The 17,330-nt window shown below is 37.4% G+C and overlaps 1 protein-coding gene and 1 long non-coding RNA gene across 2 annotated transcripts in view; both read right to left on the bottom strand.

Moving 5' to 3' along the window:
* LOC130091042 (uncharacterized) overlaps positions 1-17,330 on the bottom strand; it is a 221,108-nt gene that overhangs the window by 152,205 nt on the left and 51,573 nt on the right. The gene's annotated exons all lie outside the window — the stretch shown is intronic.
* On the bottom strand, positions 5,582-7,842 carry LOC130091036 (uncharacterized). The gene is made up of 2 exons (XM_056258713.1): positions 6,666-7,842; positions 5,582-6,536 (listed from the first exon to the last, which is right to left on the bottom strand). The coding sequence occupies exons 1-2, from the start codon at positions 7,038-7,040 to the stop codon at positions 5,865-5,867; spliced, it is 1,047 nt and encodes a 348-aa protein (XP_056114688.1). The 5' UTR covers positions 7,041-7,842; the 3' UTR covers positions 5,582-5,864.

Here is a 17,330-nt window from a genome sequence, read left to right on the forward strand (position 1 = left end):
TATATATGGGGATTATTAGGAGGCCATGATGGACAGAGGCCACTGGGCAAATTTGGCCAGGATGCCGGGGTTACACCCCTACTCTTTCGAAAGACATCCTGGGATTTTTAATGACCACAGAGAGTCAGGACCTCGGTTTAACGTCTCATCCGAAGGACGGTGCTCTTTGACAGTATAGTGTCCCCGTCACTATACTGGGGCGTTAGGACCCACACAGACCACAGGGTGAGCACCCCCTTCTGGCCTCACTAACACCTCTTCCAGCAGCAACCTGGTTTTCTCAGAAGGTCTCCCATCCAGGTACTAACCAGGCTCAGCCCTGCTTAGCTTCAGTGGGCAACCAGTCTTGGGCTACAGGGTGATATGGCTGCTGGCTTGAAGCCAAGTAAGAATGATACTGACTGTAAAAAGTAGCCTAGTCTGCCAGTCGATCTTGTAACGTTACAGATAGCGAGGCTGCTTGGCTGAAGAGGCGCGTCCACCAGCCGGCTCAGTCTCACACAAAGCCCGCCCTTTTACCCATATATGGATTGGCCAGAAGGTGGGCGGGGTTAGGATTTCCCAAGATTTTCAAAAGATGGCGCCACCCATACTCCCCATAAACGGCCTCAAAACCGTTCTTCAGAAAGTCTAAGGGTGACGTCACAGACGCTTTGTCCATATTTTTTACAGTCTATGGTTTCAGCCCGACACAGTTATCATTTTTACGTCCTGCACCACATTGTTTAAATGGCAAATGCATTTGCGCCCTTTTGTTCGCCTATGGGAGTGCTGGTCTGAAAACAAGGGGGTGTATTCAGAAACATTGTTGGCGCGCCGCTATTTTGAGGCAACTGAAATAGACTGCGCCATTGACCAACTGAAACCTGGTCTAAAGTCAATGGCACAGTATTTTTTTTATTTATTTTTTGCTATTTGTAGGGAACATTAGTAATATACACCTATAGGCGGGACCACAATGCACGTACACTCTGCTTATTACACACACGGGGATAGGGAACAGCACACAAAAATGCTAAATATTGAAAATAAAAAGATTACAATGTAAAAGATTTATATTGCGTACATATATGTTGGAATCCGGCTTGTCCCGTAGATGATGCTTGCGCTTTAACCTCGCACACGTGCAGATCCGTTTCCCCTCTGGAAACGCATTCAGTCTTTCAACTTGCAAATTCCGCCATGTAAATAGCGAATCCGCCATGACGCAAGCACAACTGGCTTTTAAAGGGAATGGGAGATGAGACCCTTATTGGTTTATTGCATGTTACGCCCAAAACACACCCATTACTCATTAAGAGAATATGGACAACCCTTATAGACCATGCACTGGTCAATAGTCTTTTCTTCCCTATTGTGACGTATATCCAAGTGAAACCACAGGGAGGATAATAGAAGTAAAAAAAATAAGAAATCATGAGAGAAAAAGTGTGTTGAGATGCCTCAGCAACTTTCCCTCTGGTCTGCAGCTTTAAAAGTCCACCTCCACACCAACAGCTGATTGGGGCCGAAGGAGAGGTTAATTCTAAATTCTATTACGATAAAGCCCTTAAAATTATTGGTATTGCCATTGGTGTTGTTTTGGAAGGCCAGTTGTTTTTGTTACAAGGTTCAAGGGAAACAATGTTCTTGATTAGCCAATTGATGTGTGCCAAGATGTTGACATATGAGCATACAAAATGTGGCTACCAATTCACCATAGCCATAAACAGGATCAGGTGGTTTTGGAAGGTTTTAAGTCCATCCAGACATTTTCATTGTATAATTAATCTGGAAAGAGTTATTTGTCAAATTCAAGCCTCAGTTAGAAGCCTTGATTAGCAAGTGTCTGAGCCAGCTGATAAATGTAAATGCAGGACAGAGGGTTTGCAAACCACCTAGTGGTTCACGGTGGAACTGCAGGGGGTTTGTGAGGTTAAAAAAGCAATGGCAAATTAAATTAAATAATAAAAAAAAACCTACACAACATATATGAATACATGCAATTATATTTGATGGAATGTGTAAATTAACACACTTTATTTTTGATTAATACAGAAATAATCCATTGATTTGTTTTACTCATATTTATCTGATTTACTTTTGTTGAATATCATTTTGGAATGTATTTATACATTAATTACAGGATGAAATCCTTTATTTATTTATTTTTTCTAGTAGGCTGTGCTGTTGATGTAATGTCTGAGAGTTGTGAAATACCCACTGGGTTAAATCATTGTGTGTACTAGATGATTGGTGTTCTGAATGACACATTTCAATCAAACACTGTAAGGATTTACAATGTGACATGCTTCAGTTATTATAGTCTCTGGTAAATATGTTTTAATGAATCCGTTGCTTTAGGATTTCTTCTAACAGCGAGTCCTCTGCTGTAAACTCCAGCTAGACGACATGTCCTGCATGGACAATAGTGATTTGCATCATCGTTCCCTGTGTGGCTCTATTTGCTGACATGAGTGGCACTTCTTTGAGCCACTCAGATGAATTTTTCATGCCTGGAGAAGCCGTCGCGATCAGAATGATGAAACTGCCATGGAGTGAGTCTGTTCTCAGATGATACTGATTCAGAAGTTTGACTGAAGGGTTTTGTGTCAGTGTGACTGATAAAGTGTGGTGGAAGGGTTACTGATATGAACCAGAGCAATGGACTTTGTGAAGAAAATGTACTAATGTCTTCATTATCTCAGTTTATTTAGGCAACAATGAGATTAAATAGAGAGTGAATGTAGACTTGGGGAGCACATGCTGTAGATTAAATGGACACTTATCAATGTTATTAGTAATTACTATTATCATTATTATTATTATATAAATATTATTATTATATTACCATATTTACTTATTATTTTTACTCTAACATAACAAAATCAATGGCCAAAACAGAGCTGATCATAGATCACAAGTACATTCCAACAGAAACTACATATAGTCAAGTCAAGTCATCTTCATTTATATAGCGCTTTTAACAATGGAGATTGTTTCAAAGCAGCTTTACAGAGATAAACATACAATTTACGGTAACAGAGACTGTAAAAAAAAAAAAAACCTACAACGATACTTGCATCAATTTTAGGTTTATGTTGACCTGCTGAGGTTTTGCAAAAAGGTTTGTGAAATCCTGGGACCTATATAATCCAAAAGTTGGGTAATTTGTAAAATAAAACATATTTTATTCGAATTATGGCATTGAAAACAGTGGTGTATTAAATTAGATTTTTTTTTTAATTGCATACCTATCCAAATTTCATTCGAAATGTGACACAAGGTTTTATGCAATTCATATTTTTAGCATCATGCTTGTACTGCATTGTCAACTGCTATATTTTTGTATGAGTGGATTTTTGTTTTTGTTCAATGAAACTTCCCTGAGAACTCCATTAAGCCTTCTGAACTTTGAAACACCTTCTGTGTGATAAGCTTCGGTATGATGATTGCTTTGAAATATTGGTCTCTTTCTTGTTTTCTTAGATCTAGAGTTAGAAGTAGCCACGTAAAGGGTCAACTGATTGGTCGAGACCCGTCTGAGATAAATGGGTGGTCTATTACACTAAACTGTACTTACTGCCCCAATGACTTAACTCTACCATCTTATTTTAACCGCAAAATCTTTCTCAAAAGCTCTCCTTTTCATCTTTTCAAAGTTTCACCTCCACTCAGAAATGAGTCATTCCCCAGTCAACAGTGCCTGGTTTGACAGCAGCCGTCCCATCACAACTCACCATCACCAATCACCACATGACATGTTGACAGGTCATAATTAATGCAGAAAAATAACTGTATGGACAGACAGATGGTTACACACAACAACACATCCATTTGTCTTTGCCCAAAATAATGTGCTAGTTAAAAGCAATTAGGGGAAACTGATTTGACAGCAACAACTAGTATATCTGTTGGCATGTGTATTATTCAGTTTTAAAACTAAGGGCAACCGACGGGCACTTTGTGCTGATCTAAAACAGCACATAGTGCCCGTCGGTTGCCGACTTCTTTTACTTGACCGTTGCAACTTGGTGAGCTATCTTTGTTCTTAAATATTTTTCAAGAACATGTAGAGGAATTATGAACTGAATGAACAATAAATGGATCTATTTTTGGTGTTAGAATTTCTGTAATTTCTGTCTCCATAATTACAGTCATTTTGCAGCACCATCCTCTGGTGATATTCAGTCAATTCTGACTGAAAGAAAATTGTGGATTTTGTGCGTGTTAAAATCTGTGACTTTTGTGGCCTTGGATTTGTAAACACACAAAATGTAATATATTGGAACCGTGAGGGTTATGAGTGTGACCCCTAAATGAGGAGGGTTAAATAGTGATCAAATGATGGAGATTTTTAAACTGTATGTCCAGATGTGAGGTGTATTCAAGCAACTTTTAATATTTAAAATAGCAGGTGTAATTTTAATGCAAGTTACAGATACAACTGTGCTTTTTTTATTATGTTGGGGGTCCCTGGCAGACCGAAAGTCTGTAAGCATATGATTTGTTATATATCCATATGATTTTGTAAAGCATCAACAACACTGGAGCATTCCCTCTCTCATTTCAGTGCAGCGCTTCTCCTAATCTAATTGTGCATCACGTAAAGAGATGAAAGCTTTTCTCCGGCCTCCTGAGATTATTGGCACACGGCTGTTTAATGGCTTCTTTGATGACAGTGTAATGTGTACCTACCGCTACCAGATCTCTGCAGCGTTCAGTCTGCACAGCCTTGACTCATGGTCTTCATAAGCAGCTAATAAGATGATAAACCCCATAACTTTAATTGCACCATTCACAGATCATATGCTCTCCATCATCGTCCTCCATCACACATCTCTTCAACAGAAGTAATATGTGGACCTAGACCGAGTTCACCTAGATCAGTGGTGGTTATAAAGATATATAGATTTATAATAGTGCCAATACTTATAGTAATTAATAAATTCAAAGTTTTTATTTTTTCATTTGTATTTATATTCTTTTTATTGCATCCATCTATCTATCTATCTATCTATCTATCTATCTATCTATCTATCTATCTATCTATCTATCTATCTATCTATCTATCTATCTATCTATCTATCTATCTATCTATCTATCTATCTATCTATCTATCTATCTGTCTGTCTGTATATCTGTCTGTCTGTCTGTCTGTCTGTCTGTACATTCATTTTTTTGAATGTATACGTTATCATACAGATTAATAGTCAATATTTATACTTATTACTAAATTCAAAGCTTTTTTTTTAAAATGTATTTGAATTTAATATATATTTATTTAAAAGTTAAAATCTGTTTTTAGAAATGTACACATATTTATGGATCCTCCAAAACATTCGTACGATTCTATATTTTTCTCAATTGCTTTGGCACATTTTTCGAAACGGTCTTAACATTCTCTGAACTGTGAGTGCAAATGTCACAACTGTTTGCAGAAACTTCAAAACTTTATAGCATGTCTGCAAAATGTAGTTACTCACCCAAAACATTTAATTCATGCTTCAAAACCTAGTTATTGTGTCAATAATTTGGCCAAGGCCACCAAAATCTAAAGTATTTTTGTCATTGTGTGAGCCACACTGGTCAAAATGTTTAGTTGTTTTTTCACCACAACAGTCAACCATGAAAATTAAGGGTTTACTGTAAACAAATCTCATATTTGTTGAGAAAAGTCAATAGTATGTAGAAAAAAAAGTCTATAAACATTTGTAATTTTACAGTGTTTATTTTTGTACTTCATGTGTATATACACAATACAAGTGTATTTACTGTACATGTAAAGTAACTGACAAGAATCACTATACATTTCATATTTGTGTATTACCACAAATACACAAACAACAAATAACATCATGGGAAAAAAAAACAAAACAAACAAATTATTCTTGGTGGACATCTTGTCGCTCACGTTGGTCAGGCCAAAGATTTTCAACAACATCACATCTGATGTTTTCCATTGCCACACACCGTGGAAAAAATCTCCTTGAATGCCGCACCCATCCCCTGCAATGGTCAGCTGTGATGTCCTCACATGCAGCATTCATGGCATCCAACAAAGAAATCTGATTTTGTGGTCTATGATCATACACTTTCCACCTCCATGCTGAAAAAAACTCTTCTATTGGATTTAGGAATGGAGAGTATGGTGGAGGGAATTCCACTGTTATCCTTTCATGTGCAGCAAACCAGTCCCTAACACTGTTGGTTCGGTGGAAGCTGACATTATCCCAGACAACAACATAATTAGGCAAATGTGGTCTAACTAAACCTCTTTCTTGTTCTGGAATCAGGTCTCTGTAAAGTGCATTTAGGAAGGCCAGGAGAAGTTGGGTATTATAGGGCCCAATGTGTGGAATATGTTTGCTCACACCGTTCTCTGAAATGGCAGCACACATTGTAATATTGGCCCCACGTTGGCCTGGTGTGTCAATTGTGGCTCGGTGTCCAATGAGATTGCGACCACGTCTCCGGCCTTTGGACAGATTAAACCCAGCCTCGTCCACAAAAACAAGAATGTGGGTCGTTTCATGTACTTCTAACTCCATGATTCTCTATGAAGAAACACAGAAAAAAATGTAACAGTAAATGTTTTTTCTTATGGGTTTCTGAAATTTACAGTAAAGTAATACAGGCATTTTAGAAAAACAGGAAAACTCACTAAGTGCACACCAATGGTTTACCTGGACATACTGGTACCGCAACACCTTGACTCTTTCACTGTTCCTCTCAAATGGCACCTTATAGAGCTGTTTCATAGTCATCTGATGTCTTTTTAAAACTTTGTCTATGGTGGAAATGCTGACAGAATTTATATTTGCAAAGACATTATTGTCATTTATGATTGCACTTTGGATCTCTCTTAGCCTGATGGAATTGTTGGCTATGACCATGTTGCAAATTTCTTGTTCTTGCAGTTGGTTAAATACTGCTGCTCTGCCACCAGCGCGAGGTTGTCGTGCAGTTCTATAGAATAAACAAATTGCATTTACCTTTACAATATTGTTGTTTATACTGTAAAAATACTTTACATACTGTAAAACAAAACAAAAAAACATAATTACCTGTTTTCCCTACGAAAGGTTTGCACAATTGATGACACTGTGGACCTGTTTACATTAGGCTGTACTCTTCGACCAGCCTCTTCCATTGTTAAACCATGATTTATGATATGATCCACAAGTGTGGCTCTGATTTCATCAGAGACTCTGACTCTTCTATTTCCACCTCTTCCTCAATTATTTCGTCCTCTACCACCACCACGTATTCTTACACGCCTTCCAATTGCTCTTCCATGAGCATGTTGCTGCAGTTCAGGGTTGTGAACGTCCTCCATTCTCAAAAACTTCTACAGCAGTGATTGTGCTGTGGGCAATCTATGTATATATAGACATATATATATATATATATATATATACTCCCAAAGTTGATTGGTTAAATGGTTAAATGGTTGATTCATATTAGAGGTAATTTGCAATTAGATTGCGAATGCAATTAGAGGTCATGTGCCAATTTAGCAAACATTACAAACAATGTCAATGTCAGATATATTTTAGAATATACATTCATGTATACTAATTATGATAATTGAATAGATCGTTTTGAATGTGATGGCTTACACAATAAAAAATGTCTGAGAAGTTCTGAAGTGTTTGACAGTGTAAGTGAGAATCGAGTCATCAGTTTTGATCAACAAGCCATATGCAATTATTTGTTGTCCAAACTGCAGACAGTTGTATGTACTCTTTGCACACATGTGCCAAAGCATTTGCAATTTGCTCAAATCAATAAGAAATTCCAATCTGATGTGAAAAAGAAGCGAATTGTTTAGAGATCTGAACTTAATGTTTTGGGAAATAAAATAAAAACATTTGAGAACTGAGCCAAAGCAATTGAGAAAAACTGTATTATAAATACAATAAAATCTATTTATGAATTCAATTTTCTGTGAAACTCTAAGAATTCAACATTACATATCTCTAAGTAAAAGGTTTACATTTTAGATGCAGTCATACCTGTCAACACTCCCGTTTTTCCCGGGTTTCTCCCGTTTTTTAGCCCTATCTCCCGGACCCCTCCCAGTTTGTTATTTCTCCCGGGAAACTCCCGTAATTTGTATGGCCCAAACTCCTTTACGAATAATCGGACCATATGTTTGTCTAATGTTGACCAGTTGCCAGATCTTGTATTAAATGCATTACAATCCACACACCATACACAATTTCAACGCGTTTGTCATCCCAACCTGGCAACCTATACCCCAGTTGCAGAGTCGTGGAAAGCTCAACCCAAAAGCGAGCAACAACCCCACCCACCCCAGTCGGTCCCCGCACAAATCTCCCGGATTTTGAAAACCAAATGTTGACAGCTATGGATGCAGTCATTGTGTGCGTTTCAGAGTCTGACTGTCCAAACCTGTGAAAATGTATCTGTGCCAGAACAATATTTTTCCTATAGGAATACATATGAGATCGCATTGATATCAACCAGATATACGTTAATGCATTGGCCCTAGTTTTTCTGCTTTTGGATTACAACATATAAAGTCAAATATGCTGCAAAATGGAACGTAATTCCCAAGTTGTGCAATATAACAACCAAAATGTTGAAGTGAGTTTGTTGATGGCAAACATTATTATAAACGCTACTTTCCTTATCTTTGTGTGCGTTTACTTAATGATGTGTTCCTGTATGATGCTCCTGCCCATTATAAAAATCAAACTTTTCCATCCATTTCCCATCTGCTGGCCGTCTAAAGACCCGCGCGTGTTGAATAAATAGCAAACTGCAGGCACAATCTATTTACTGTGTTTCTCATAATCCCTTAGCATTAATGAAAATAGTCATGTTCATTAAGAAAAAAAATTGGTTGAAAGCTGGGAGCGGAGAAAACTAATTCGTACCTAGTCCTCATAATCTTATTTTCACTCTACGGTCTTGGAAGCCAATATGTTTCTTAGGCTTTGCTTTGTGTGTTCTCATATGCACGCACATTTACAAACCCATTTAATTCAACAGCCTTGATATTTAGCATCATTTTCAAAGTCTTGGCTGCTCGATTGATGATCCTGCAGGATTTCTTAATTTCCCATTGAGCTTATCGGAGTTCAATAAACAGGCTAATTATTGAAATTAGATGAATGTGTACTTTATTGATCCTCAATGCACAAGGTACCTGTATATACGACTACCAACAATAAATAAATAAATCAATTGTAAAATGAAGTGTTTAGCATTTCTGTAGGTCAAACAGTAAAGCATGGTACAAGCAACGCCACGAGGTCATGGGTTCGATTCCCAGGGGATGAACTGGCAAAATGTGTGGCTTTGGATAATAAGTTATACAGAAAGTACTGTACAGCAAACAAAGCTAACTTACCAACCGCTGATTGATGACTTTCAGGTGATTAATGACATTAAGGATTTGTGGTGTTTATGTTTGACCGAGCGAACATGTTATTTGCATGGTTGTTTGTTTTGTCTCACCCGTGGCAAACTGCCTTGTTGGCTGAATATACGCAATAATCTCTAGTGGGGATCGATCAAACGAAATTGTGGGGTAATTAAATATTGATTATAAACATGGAGAATTTGAGATGATGGATATCAAGATGTTTAAAAAAAGGAAGACAAATCTTGAACATTCTCTTTGAGCTTAATTATAAAGTCACGGTTAATGTTAACCTGTACACATTTTTAATCTATTTCATATGTTCATAATTTCATATCTGTAAATCTGTTTAATGGTGCTAGGGTGGACTGGTGTGTCTTGCATTTCAAACTGATATTATCCCAATATAGAAAACAGCCTATTAATAATGAATTAGTTACATTAGTAGGCGGCAGAATATTTAAAATCAGCTTCAAACGCTGCTTCACTTTTTAAAAAGACGTCCTTGAAAAAATAGCCGAAAAAATGTGGCAAAATGCAGTGAAGATGAAAATAAACAAACAACATGCCAGCATCTTCTGCTGCTCTCATGAAAAACTCAAATATTTCAACGTTATATAACCTCATCAGAATTAACACAGATGCCTACACACTGGCCAGTAATCAGTTGAGATAATATACAAAGACTCAAAACTCAAAAATAGACTTCATAATAAAAAAAATACTTTTTTGGGGGGTGTAAAAGTACTTTTATTTCACAGCTTTTTGCTTTTAAATGGATCCCTGCTTTTCTCCAGCATCAGTGGACTTCTTTTTTCTGAAGTCTGGTTTACTGTAGACCTGATGGGCATGACTGAGAGCAGTTGAACCATTTGTCTCAATTACGGGCCAAATACCTCTGAACGAGTCAGTGAGTGGCATCTAATGGAGTCCTGATTGGTATGTTTGGACTTTGTTTTTGTTGAATCCATGGCCAAAGAACTGATAGGGTCTCGGCATTTTCTCTATCTTCTCTCTCACTTTTCTCATGCTCAACATTCTAGCATTTTGAGCAACAGCTAGACTCTAAGGGCCAGATTTACTAACAGCTTGCGCCAGTGCAAACCCTCTTTTGGCGTTAAAAAACTACTGTCAGGATTTACTAAAGACAAGCCCAAAAAAAAGCATTTCTAAAACCAGACGCTATTTTGCGCTGCTCTTGGTAGATTGTGTTGGTCATTATGTAAATAATCGTCTCTGTGTTCTTAAATTTGCGAGTCGTCAGTAGATCACGCACAGAACTTTCCACTCCCATCAATGCTTTTTTTTTTTTTGGAATTGGCTTATTTGCTCTCTTTAGTAAATCTGGCACTAATTCTCATTTCGTTTGTGATTTTTTTTTTCTGTGTCTAAATATATATGTATATATATATATATATATATATATATATATATATATATATATATATATATTTAAACATAATCAAAGAATCCAGCTTCTAAAAAAAACATTAAGCAGCACAACTGTTGTCAACATTGATAATAATAAGAAATGAGCGGCAAATCAGCATGATTTCTGAAGGATCATGTGACACTGACGACTGGAGTAAGGATGCTGAAAAGTCAGCTTTGCATCACAGGAATAAATTACATTTTAAAATATATTAAAAAAAGAATAAATGGTAATAATATTTCACAATGTTACTGTTTATATTTTTGATCAAAACCTGTATACCCCTGACAGATAGTCGTAACGTTGATGTTACCTAACATTATACTTGATTGTGGTTTGGGAAAGGTATAGCTTATTTACCTCGTTTTTTTTTTTTTTTTTTTTTTTTTACATTTGTACCAGGGACAGGAAAAACGGCTATTCCTCCACTCTTGCCTTAGGGCTGTATCATTATATTTCTAAATGAAATTGCTCTAAAAATAAATATCCAAACTTTATATTTGTGTGAGGGAGTCCCATGTGGCTGCTGCTACTCAATTTTCCACCAACCCCATGATCCTCTGCTGCCACATGAACACCGGACTATCTACAGCTGTGAAGCTCAGTTCTCTGTACAGCCGAATGCTGAGATTATTTATGTATGAGCACAAGACCATCAGGGGCTGCTGAGCGGAAGTCAGATCTGAAACACAGGAGGCATGAGCGGCTCATGAAAGAGCTGCTGCTAGTTATTCATTCATGCACTGTGGTATGAAACCTCAAACGTTGATCTAAATGAATGCAACAATGCACTAGTAAAGCTTATGTCCCAGAAGTAGGAAATACATTTAGAGTTAAGTAGGAGGGGGTTTCAGGTGCGCCCGGCCCTCATGTTTATCAAAGAGTGGGGAATGCAACTTCAGATGTTTTCTGCCGAACTGAGAGTCATTGCAGGGTTAATCGCATAGGAAGGAACAGATGTTAGTACATTTTCTGTTGGCTGACCATGTGGACTATTATCATTAGGGCTGCACGATGTATCGAAATAAAATTGATATTGCGATATGGCTTAGTGCAATTGTCAAATTGCACAGACTGTGTTTAAATTCAAATAATATATGTGCTACTGGCTCCAGAGTGGCACAGCTCATCCACACGCGTGCAGATACAGTTGCAATGTCTCAGAACAGCTCGGTTTATTTACTGTGAATCGAGCCGATCTGTAAACACGAACTACAAGCTCCCCGCATGTAAATGCTGTGTTCACGCAATGTCCAATGCTGGCTTCACGTGCTGTCAGAATTGTCGTAAATAGAAGTTTCCTAGAAAATTGGACATGAATGAATGCTTACTCAAGTCGTATTTACTACTAGGAAGCTCAGGGATAATTTTGATATGAGTTTCTGAGTTGGGCAAGCCATCAAATTTCAACATGGCGGAGGGGAGAACAATTGCTGCTGTTACTGCTGATCTCTGTTTAGTTTTTTTTACACAACAGACGCTTGGACATTTCGTTGAAATCTTATGCACATGGCATCCTTTAGCATCAATATGAGACGCAGAACCCAAGGCGTCATACAGGTGACGCTCGTCTAAATCCAGCGCACATGGCATTGTTTAGCATGAATATGAGACGCAGATCCCAAGGCGTCATAACCGTACCCTACCCCAGACCTAAACCTACCCATAACAGTGCGTGTTATATTGACGCTAAAGGATGCCATGTGCGTAAGATTTAGACGAACTGTCATATGGCGTCACCTATATGACGCCAAAGGATGAGAATGCGTTGGAATGTATATACACTCACCGGCCACTTTATTAGGTACCCCATGCTAGTAACGGGTTGGACCCCCTTTTGCCTTCAGAACTGCCTCAATTCTTTGTGGCATAGATTCAACAAGGTGCTGGAAGCATTCCTCAGGGAGTTTGGTCCATATTGACATGATGGCATCACACAGTTGCCGCAGATTTGTCGGCTGCACATCCATGATGCGAATCTCCCGTTCCACCACATCCCAAATATGCTCTATTGGGTTGAGATCTGGTGACTGTGGAGGCCATTTTAGTACAGTGAACTCATTGTCATGTTCAAGAAACCAATTTGAAATGATTAGAGCTTTGTGACATGGTGGAAGTAGCCATCAGAGGATGGGTACATGGTGGCCATAAAGGGATGGACATGGTCAGAAACAATGTTTAGGTAGGCCGTGGCATTTAAACGATGCCCAATTGGCACTAAGGGGCCTAAAGTGTGCCAGGAAAACATCCCCCACACCATTACACCACCACCACCAGCCTGCACAGTGGTAACAAGGCATGATGGTTCCATGTTCTCATTCTGTTTACGCCAAATTCTGACTCTAACATCTGAATGTCTCAACAGAAATCGAGACTCATCAGACCAGGCAACATTTTTCCAGTCTTCAACTGTTCAATTTTGGTGAGCTCTTGCAAATTGTAGCCTCTTTTTCCTATTTGTAATGGAGATGAGTGGTACCCGGTGGAGTCTTCTGCTGTTGTAGCCCATCCGCCTCAAGGTTGTGCGTGTTGTGGCTTCACAAATGCTTTGCTGCATACCTCGGTTGTAACGAGTGGTTATTTCAGTCACTGTTGCCCTTCTATCAGCTCGAACCAGTCTGGCCATTCTCCTCTGACCTCTGGCATCAACAAGGCATTTCCGCCCACAGAACTGCCGCTCACTGGATGTTTTTTCTTTTTCGGACCATTCTCTGTAAACCCTAGAGATGGTTGTGCGTGAAAATCCCAGTAGATTAGCAGTTTCTGAAATACTCAGACCAGCCCTTCTGGCACCAACAATCATGCCACGTTCAAAGTCACTCAAATCACCTTTCTTCCCCATACTGATGCTCGGTTTGAACTGCAGGAGATTGTCTTGACCATGTCTACATGCCTAAATGCACTGAGTTGCCGCCATGTGATTGGCTGCTTAGAAATTAAGTGTTAACGAGCAGTTGGACAGGTGTACCTAATAAAGTGGCCGGTGAGTGTATGGTTGTCAACGAATGAAAATATCTTTACATTTTGGCTTTAACAAGATTTCCTCAAGAGACAGACATGAATAACCTGATGTCCTCCATTCCTATTATGTATGGCAACAAAGCAATGAATGCGACGAGCTCGTAATCACGATTTCAGAAGTGGGAAGTAGAACATTTCCAATGGCACGTGAAGGCAGCATTAATTACCGTAATTATGAGATGACAACAACAAGTGACGTTCTACTCTTAGCTGTTTACGTCCTTGGATTTAGAATTATGTGTTTCTTTGGCAACACTACAATTAATCTGCAGTGGTCAGGTGGTACATCGGTCACGTGGTACAAGTGGGAGCTCTCAGAATATTCCCAGTTTACAAGCTGTAATTACGACTTCTACAAGGACGCAAACTCTTTTCACAAGTCGTAATCCTGTAATTACGGTAATTATGATAATTAAGACATGGCATGAACCCATAAAAAAAAAAACATAAAAAAATAACTTAAAGCTTTAACGTTTGAAAATATATAAATTATGATGCAAATACAAGAATTGCAATTTTACAGTAATACAGTAATTTTACAATAATAGGAAATAACATATATTTGTTATGAAATCAATTTCTTATTTTACTGTACAACAGTTACAATATTACAATATATTTCTTATTTTGATATTTAATATTTGTGCATTTAATTTTGATTTTTTTTTTTTTTACTCTGTTCACTTTATGGTTTCTGAAAGAGGTTAGTTGTGTTAGTTCTTGTTAAGAGTAAACCCAAGTGTGAACACCCATTTCAAGGGGATTAAATGTCAGCCTTAAAAAGGAATTTTTGCACTCTTCACCAGTAATCTTTTAATTTTTTTTTATTTTAATTTTACACTCCCCAACAAAATCACTCCACTTGCCCACTTATTCTATAATGATTAATTGTTTCCAAATATAGCTATTCAAGTCATCTGGTGAACATTCCTGTATTTCTTCATATCTCAGAAAAAGTAAATCACAATGTCAGTTTTTTATTATTATTTATTTATATATATATATATATATATATATATATATATATATATATATTGTGCAGCCCTAATTAACAATGCATACTTTCAATGTGAATAGATTTTTGTTTTGGTGTTTATTTATGAAATATAAACTTATTGAAACTTCTAGTCGAACTGCTCAAACTAATTTTTCATTCCAAGTTCACTGTTTATTTGTTTGCGATATCAAGGGATAAGCAAGGGTCTCTCGCTCTCTAATGCATGTGGCTTTAACATCACTTTCATTTGCCTGTCTTATTGAATTTACTACTCTTCCATTAAACCTAATTGCATTTTCGTGTCACCTCTAAACAGTATCAGGGGAGATTTTATTAAAAAAAAAAAGAGTGCCTCCATTACCTAGCAATTTAAAGGTGGTATCTTGATGCATGAACCGTAGAGGTGCACAAATGAATTGTTTACTGAAAGTGTGGGAAAAATGCCTCTTCCTGAATAGTGGCATTATGGCCGTTCTGTCTCTCCCTCTCGCTTTCTCTAATGCTGTCTTGCTTTCACTTAAATGAGGAACTTCGAGAGAGAGAGACACAGAGCGAGAGAGAGAGATGATTCATCATCTCAATATTAATAATAATGATGGTGACGATGAGAAGCACCTACACACCAAGGTTTAAGCAAGTCCCTTTGAGTTTGTTTTGCTACTGTAGGTCCAGCTGGTGTGTGTCGGCTCCCAGAAGTCATTATGTATGGGCCACACAGTACAGCAGAATCACCCAGGCATACAGGTGGTGGACAGATTGTATCTGCTCCTCAATAACAAGTCTTTTCACCTCTATAGAGGCTGAGGCTCAGTCACTGCAGAGCGATAGACATGGACAACAGATGATCTTGATATGAGCTGAAAGCCTTTCGGCCTTTACAAATCTAGAGATCCCTTGGGGTATGATAGATAACTGTGATGCAGATGTTAGACAAGAAAGAGCTTCCTCCATTGTTTGTCTATTGGATGTATGGAATTATGTAAAACAACAACAACAACAACATGCTATTCAAAAGGAAAACTGATTAATACTAAGTACATTTTAATTTGTTCTTGCAATAAAACAGCCTGGATATATTTCAATAATATTTTTATCCCCTTTCATACACAAGGACTATATATATATATATATATATATATATATAGTCTGTCTATCTATCTATAGTCTGTCTATCTATCTACAGTATAGTCTATCTATCTATAGTCTATCTATCTATCTATCTATCTATCTATCTATCTATCTATCTATCTATCTATCTATCTATCTATCGATCTATCGATCTATCTATCTAAACGAAAGAGTAACTACCACATACAAAGAAAGGAAACTATATGAGGAACAAGTGAATATAAACAAATCATCAATGAGTAACCATAGAAACAAACTAGCAAAGGGAACAGGAACTAAACACAGATCGGAAGGAAACACAGGAACTCAGGGGCTGTTTACACGACACCGTTTTCAATTTAAAACGTAAAACTTTGAATGCGTTTCGGCCGTACATTAACACAAAAACGGTTTCTTCTCCGTTTTAAGCATATCGTTGCCGTGTAAACGTAACCTAATGGAAACACTAACATAACATAACGGTTACAGTACGTTAAAACATTTTAATCGAGCAAATATTTCCTCCAGTTGCAAGGCGTCAGCCCTCTTGATCAGGTTCTCCTACAACCATGACAATGAATGTGTGAACATGGAGGTGGTTCAATTATGATCACAGGGAACACTGATCATAATTAAATCATTTTTATTCAACCTAAATTGTGATGATGATGCCTCTCATGCAAAAGAGTGCTTGATTGCTTGAGGCGAAGATGGTACAATGCATTGCATAATTGGATTTTATAGCTGATGATGACTTTCTGGTTGAGCCTGTGGTGTATTATCAACTTGGTAATTTATGAAATGCAGTTCAAATGTGCTCAAGGTTACTGTGCTGTTGAACTGTTATAACTACAAATGATCTCAGTGCAATGCTAATGCTGTCTCTTGTCATGACTTAAATGGCATACATGTTTCTTTTTTTATTCATAATTTCTCATGTCACGTTGACTTCAATCAGTTCAAAAAATGGAATAATTTAGAAAAAAAGTTATTGGTGAGGCACATGCAACAGAATCAAATGGGGCATACAGTACTCATGATTTTTCTGTTAAAACTTATTTATTATTTCAGCTGTCCTTTTTTACAGTCGTTTTAGTGTTTATGTTGTTGCATTTATGGCAAAAAAGTCAAAGTTGTAAAACTTGACATAACTTAGTAAAATACTAATATCATGTTAAGGCATATTGTTTACATCTTGACCTAAATTTGTATACAGTGAGTATTTTTATGTTTACTGATTGATTGTTTTAAGTCTCTCACTGTTGAAACAAGTTTTGGGCAATCAATATTATGCCAGAAGTGTTGTTGATTTAGCTCAACTTAATACTGAACCTAGATTTCTTTGTAAATCTGTAAGTTGTCTTGCTTTAAATCATATGTGATTAAACAACTTACACAAG

This window comes from Rhinichthys klamathensis, unplaced genomic scaffold (assembly GCF_029890125.1).
Source record: "Rhinichthys klamathensis goyatoka isolate OS25496 unplaced genomic scaffold, OSU_Roscu_1.1 h1tg000157l_1, whole genome shotgun sequence".
Classification (NCBI taxonomy): domain Eukaryota; kingdom Metazoa; phylum Chordata; class Actinopteri; order Cypriniformes; family Leuciscidae; genus Rhinichthys; species Rhinichthys klamathensis.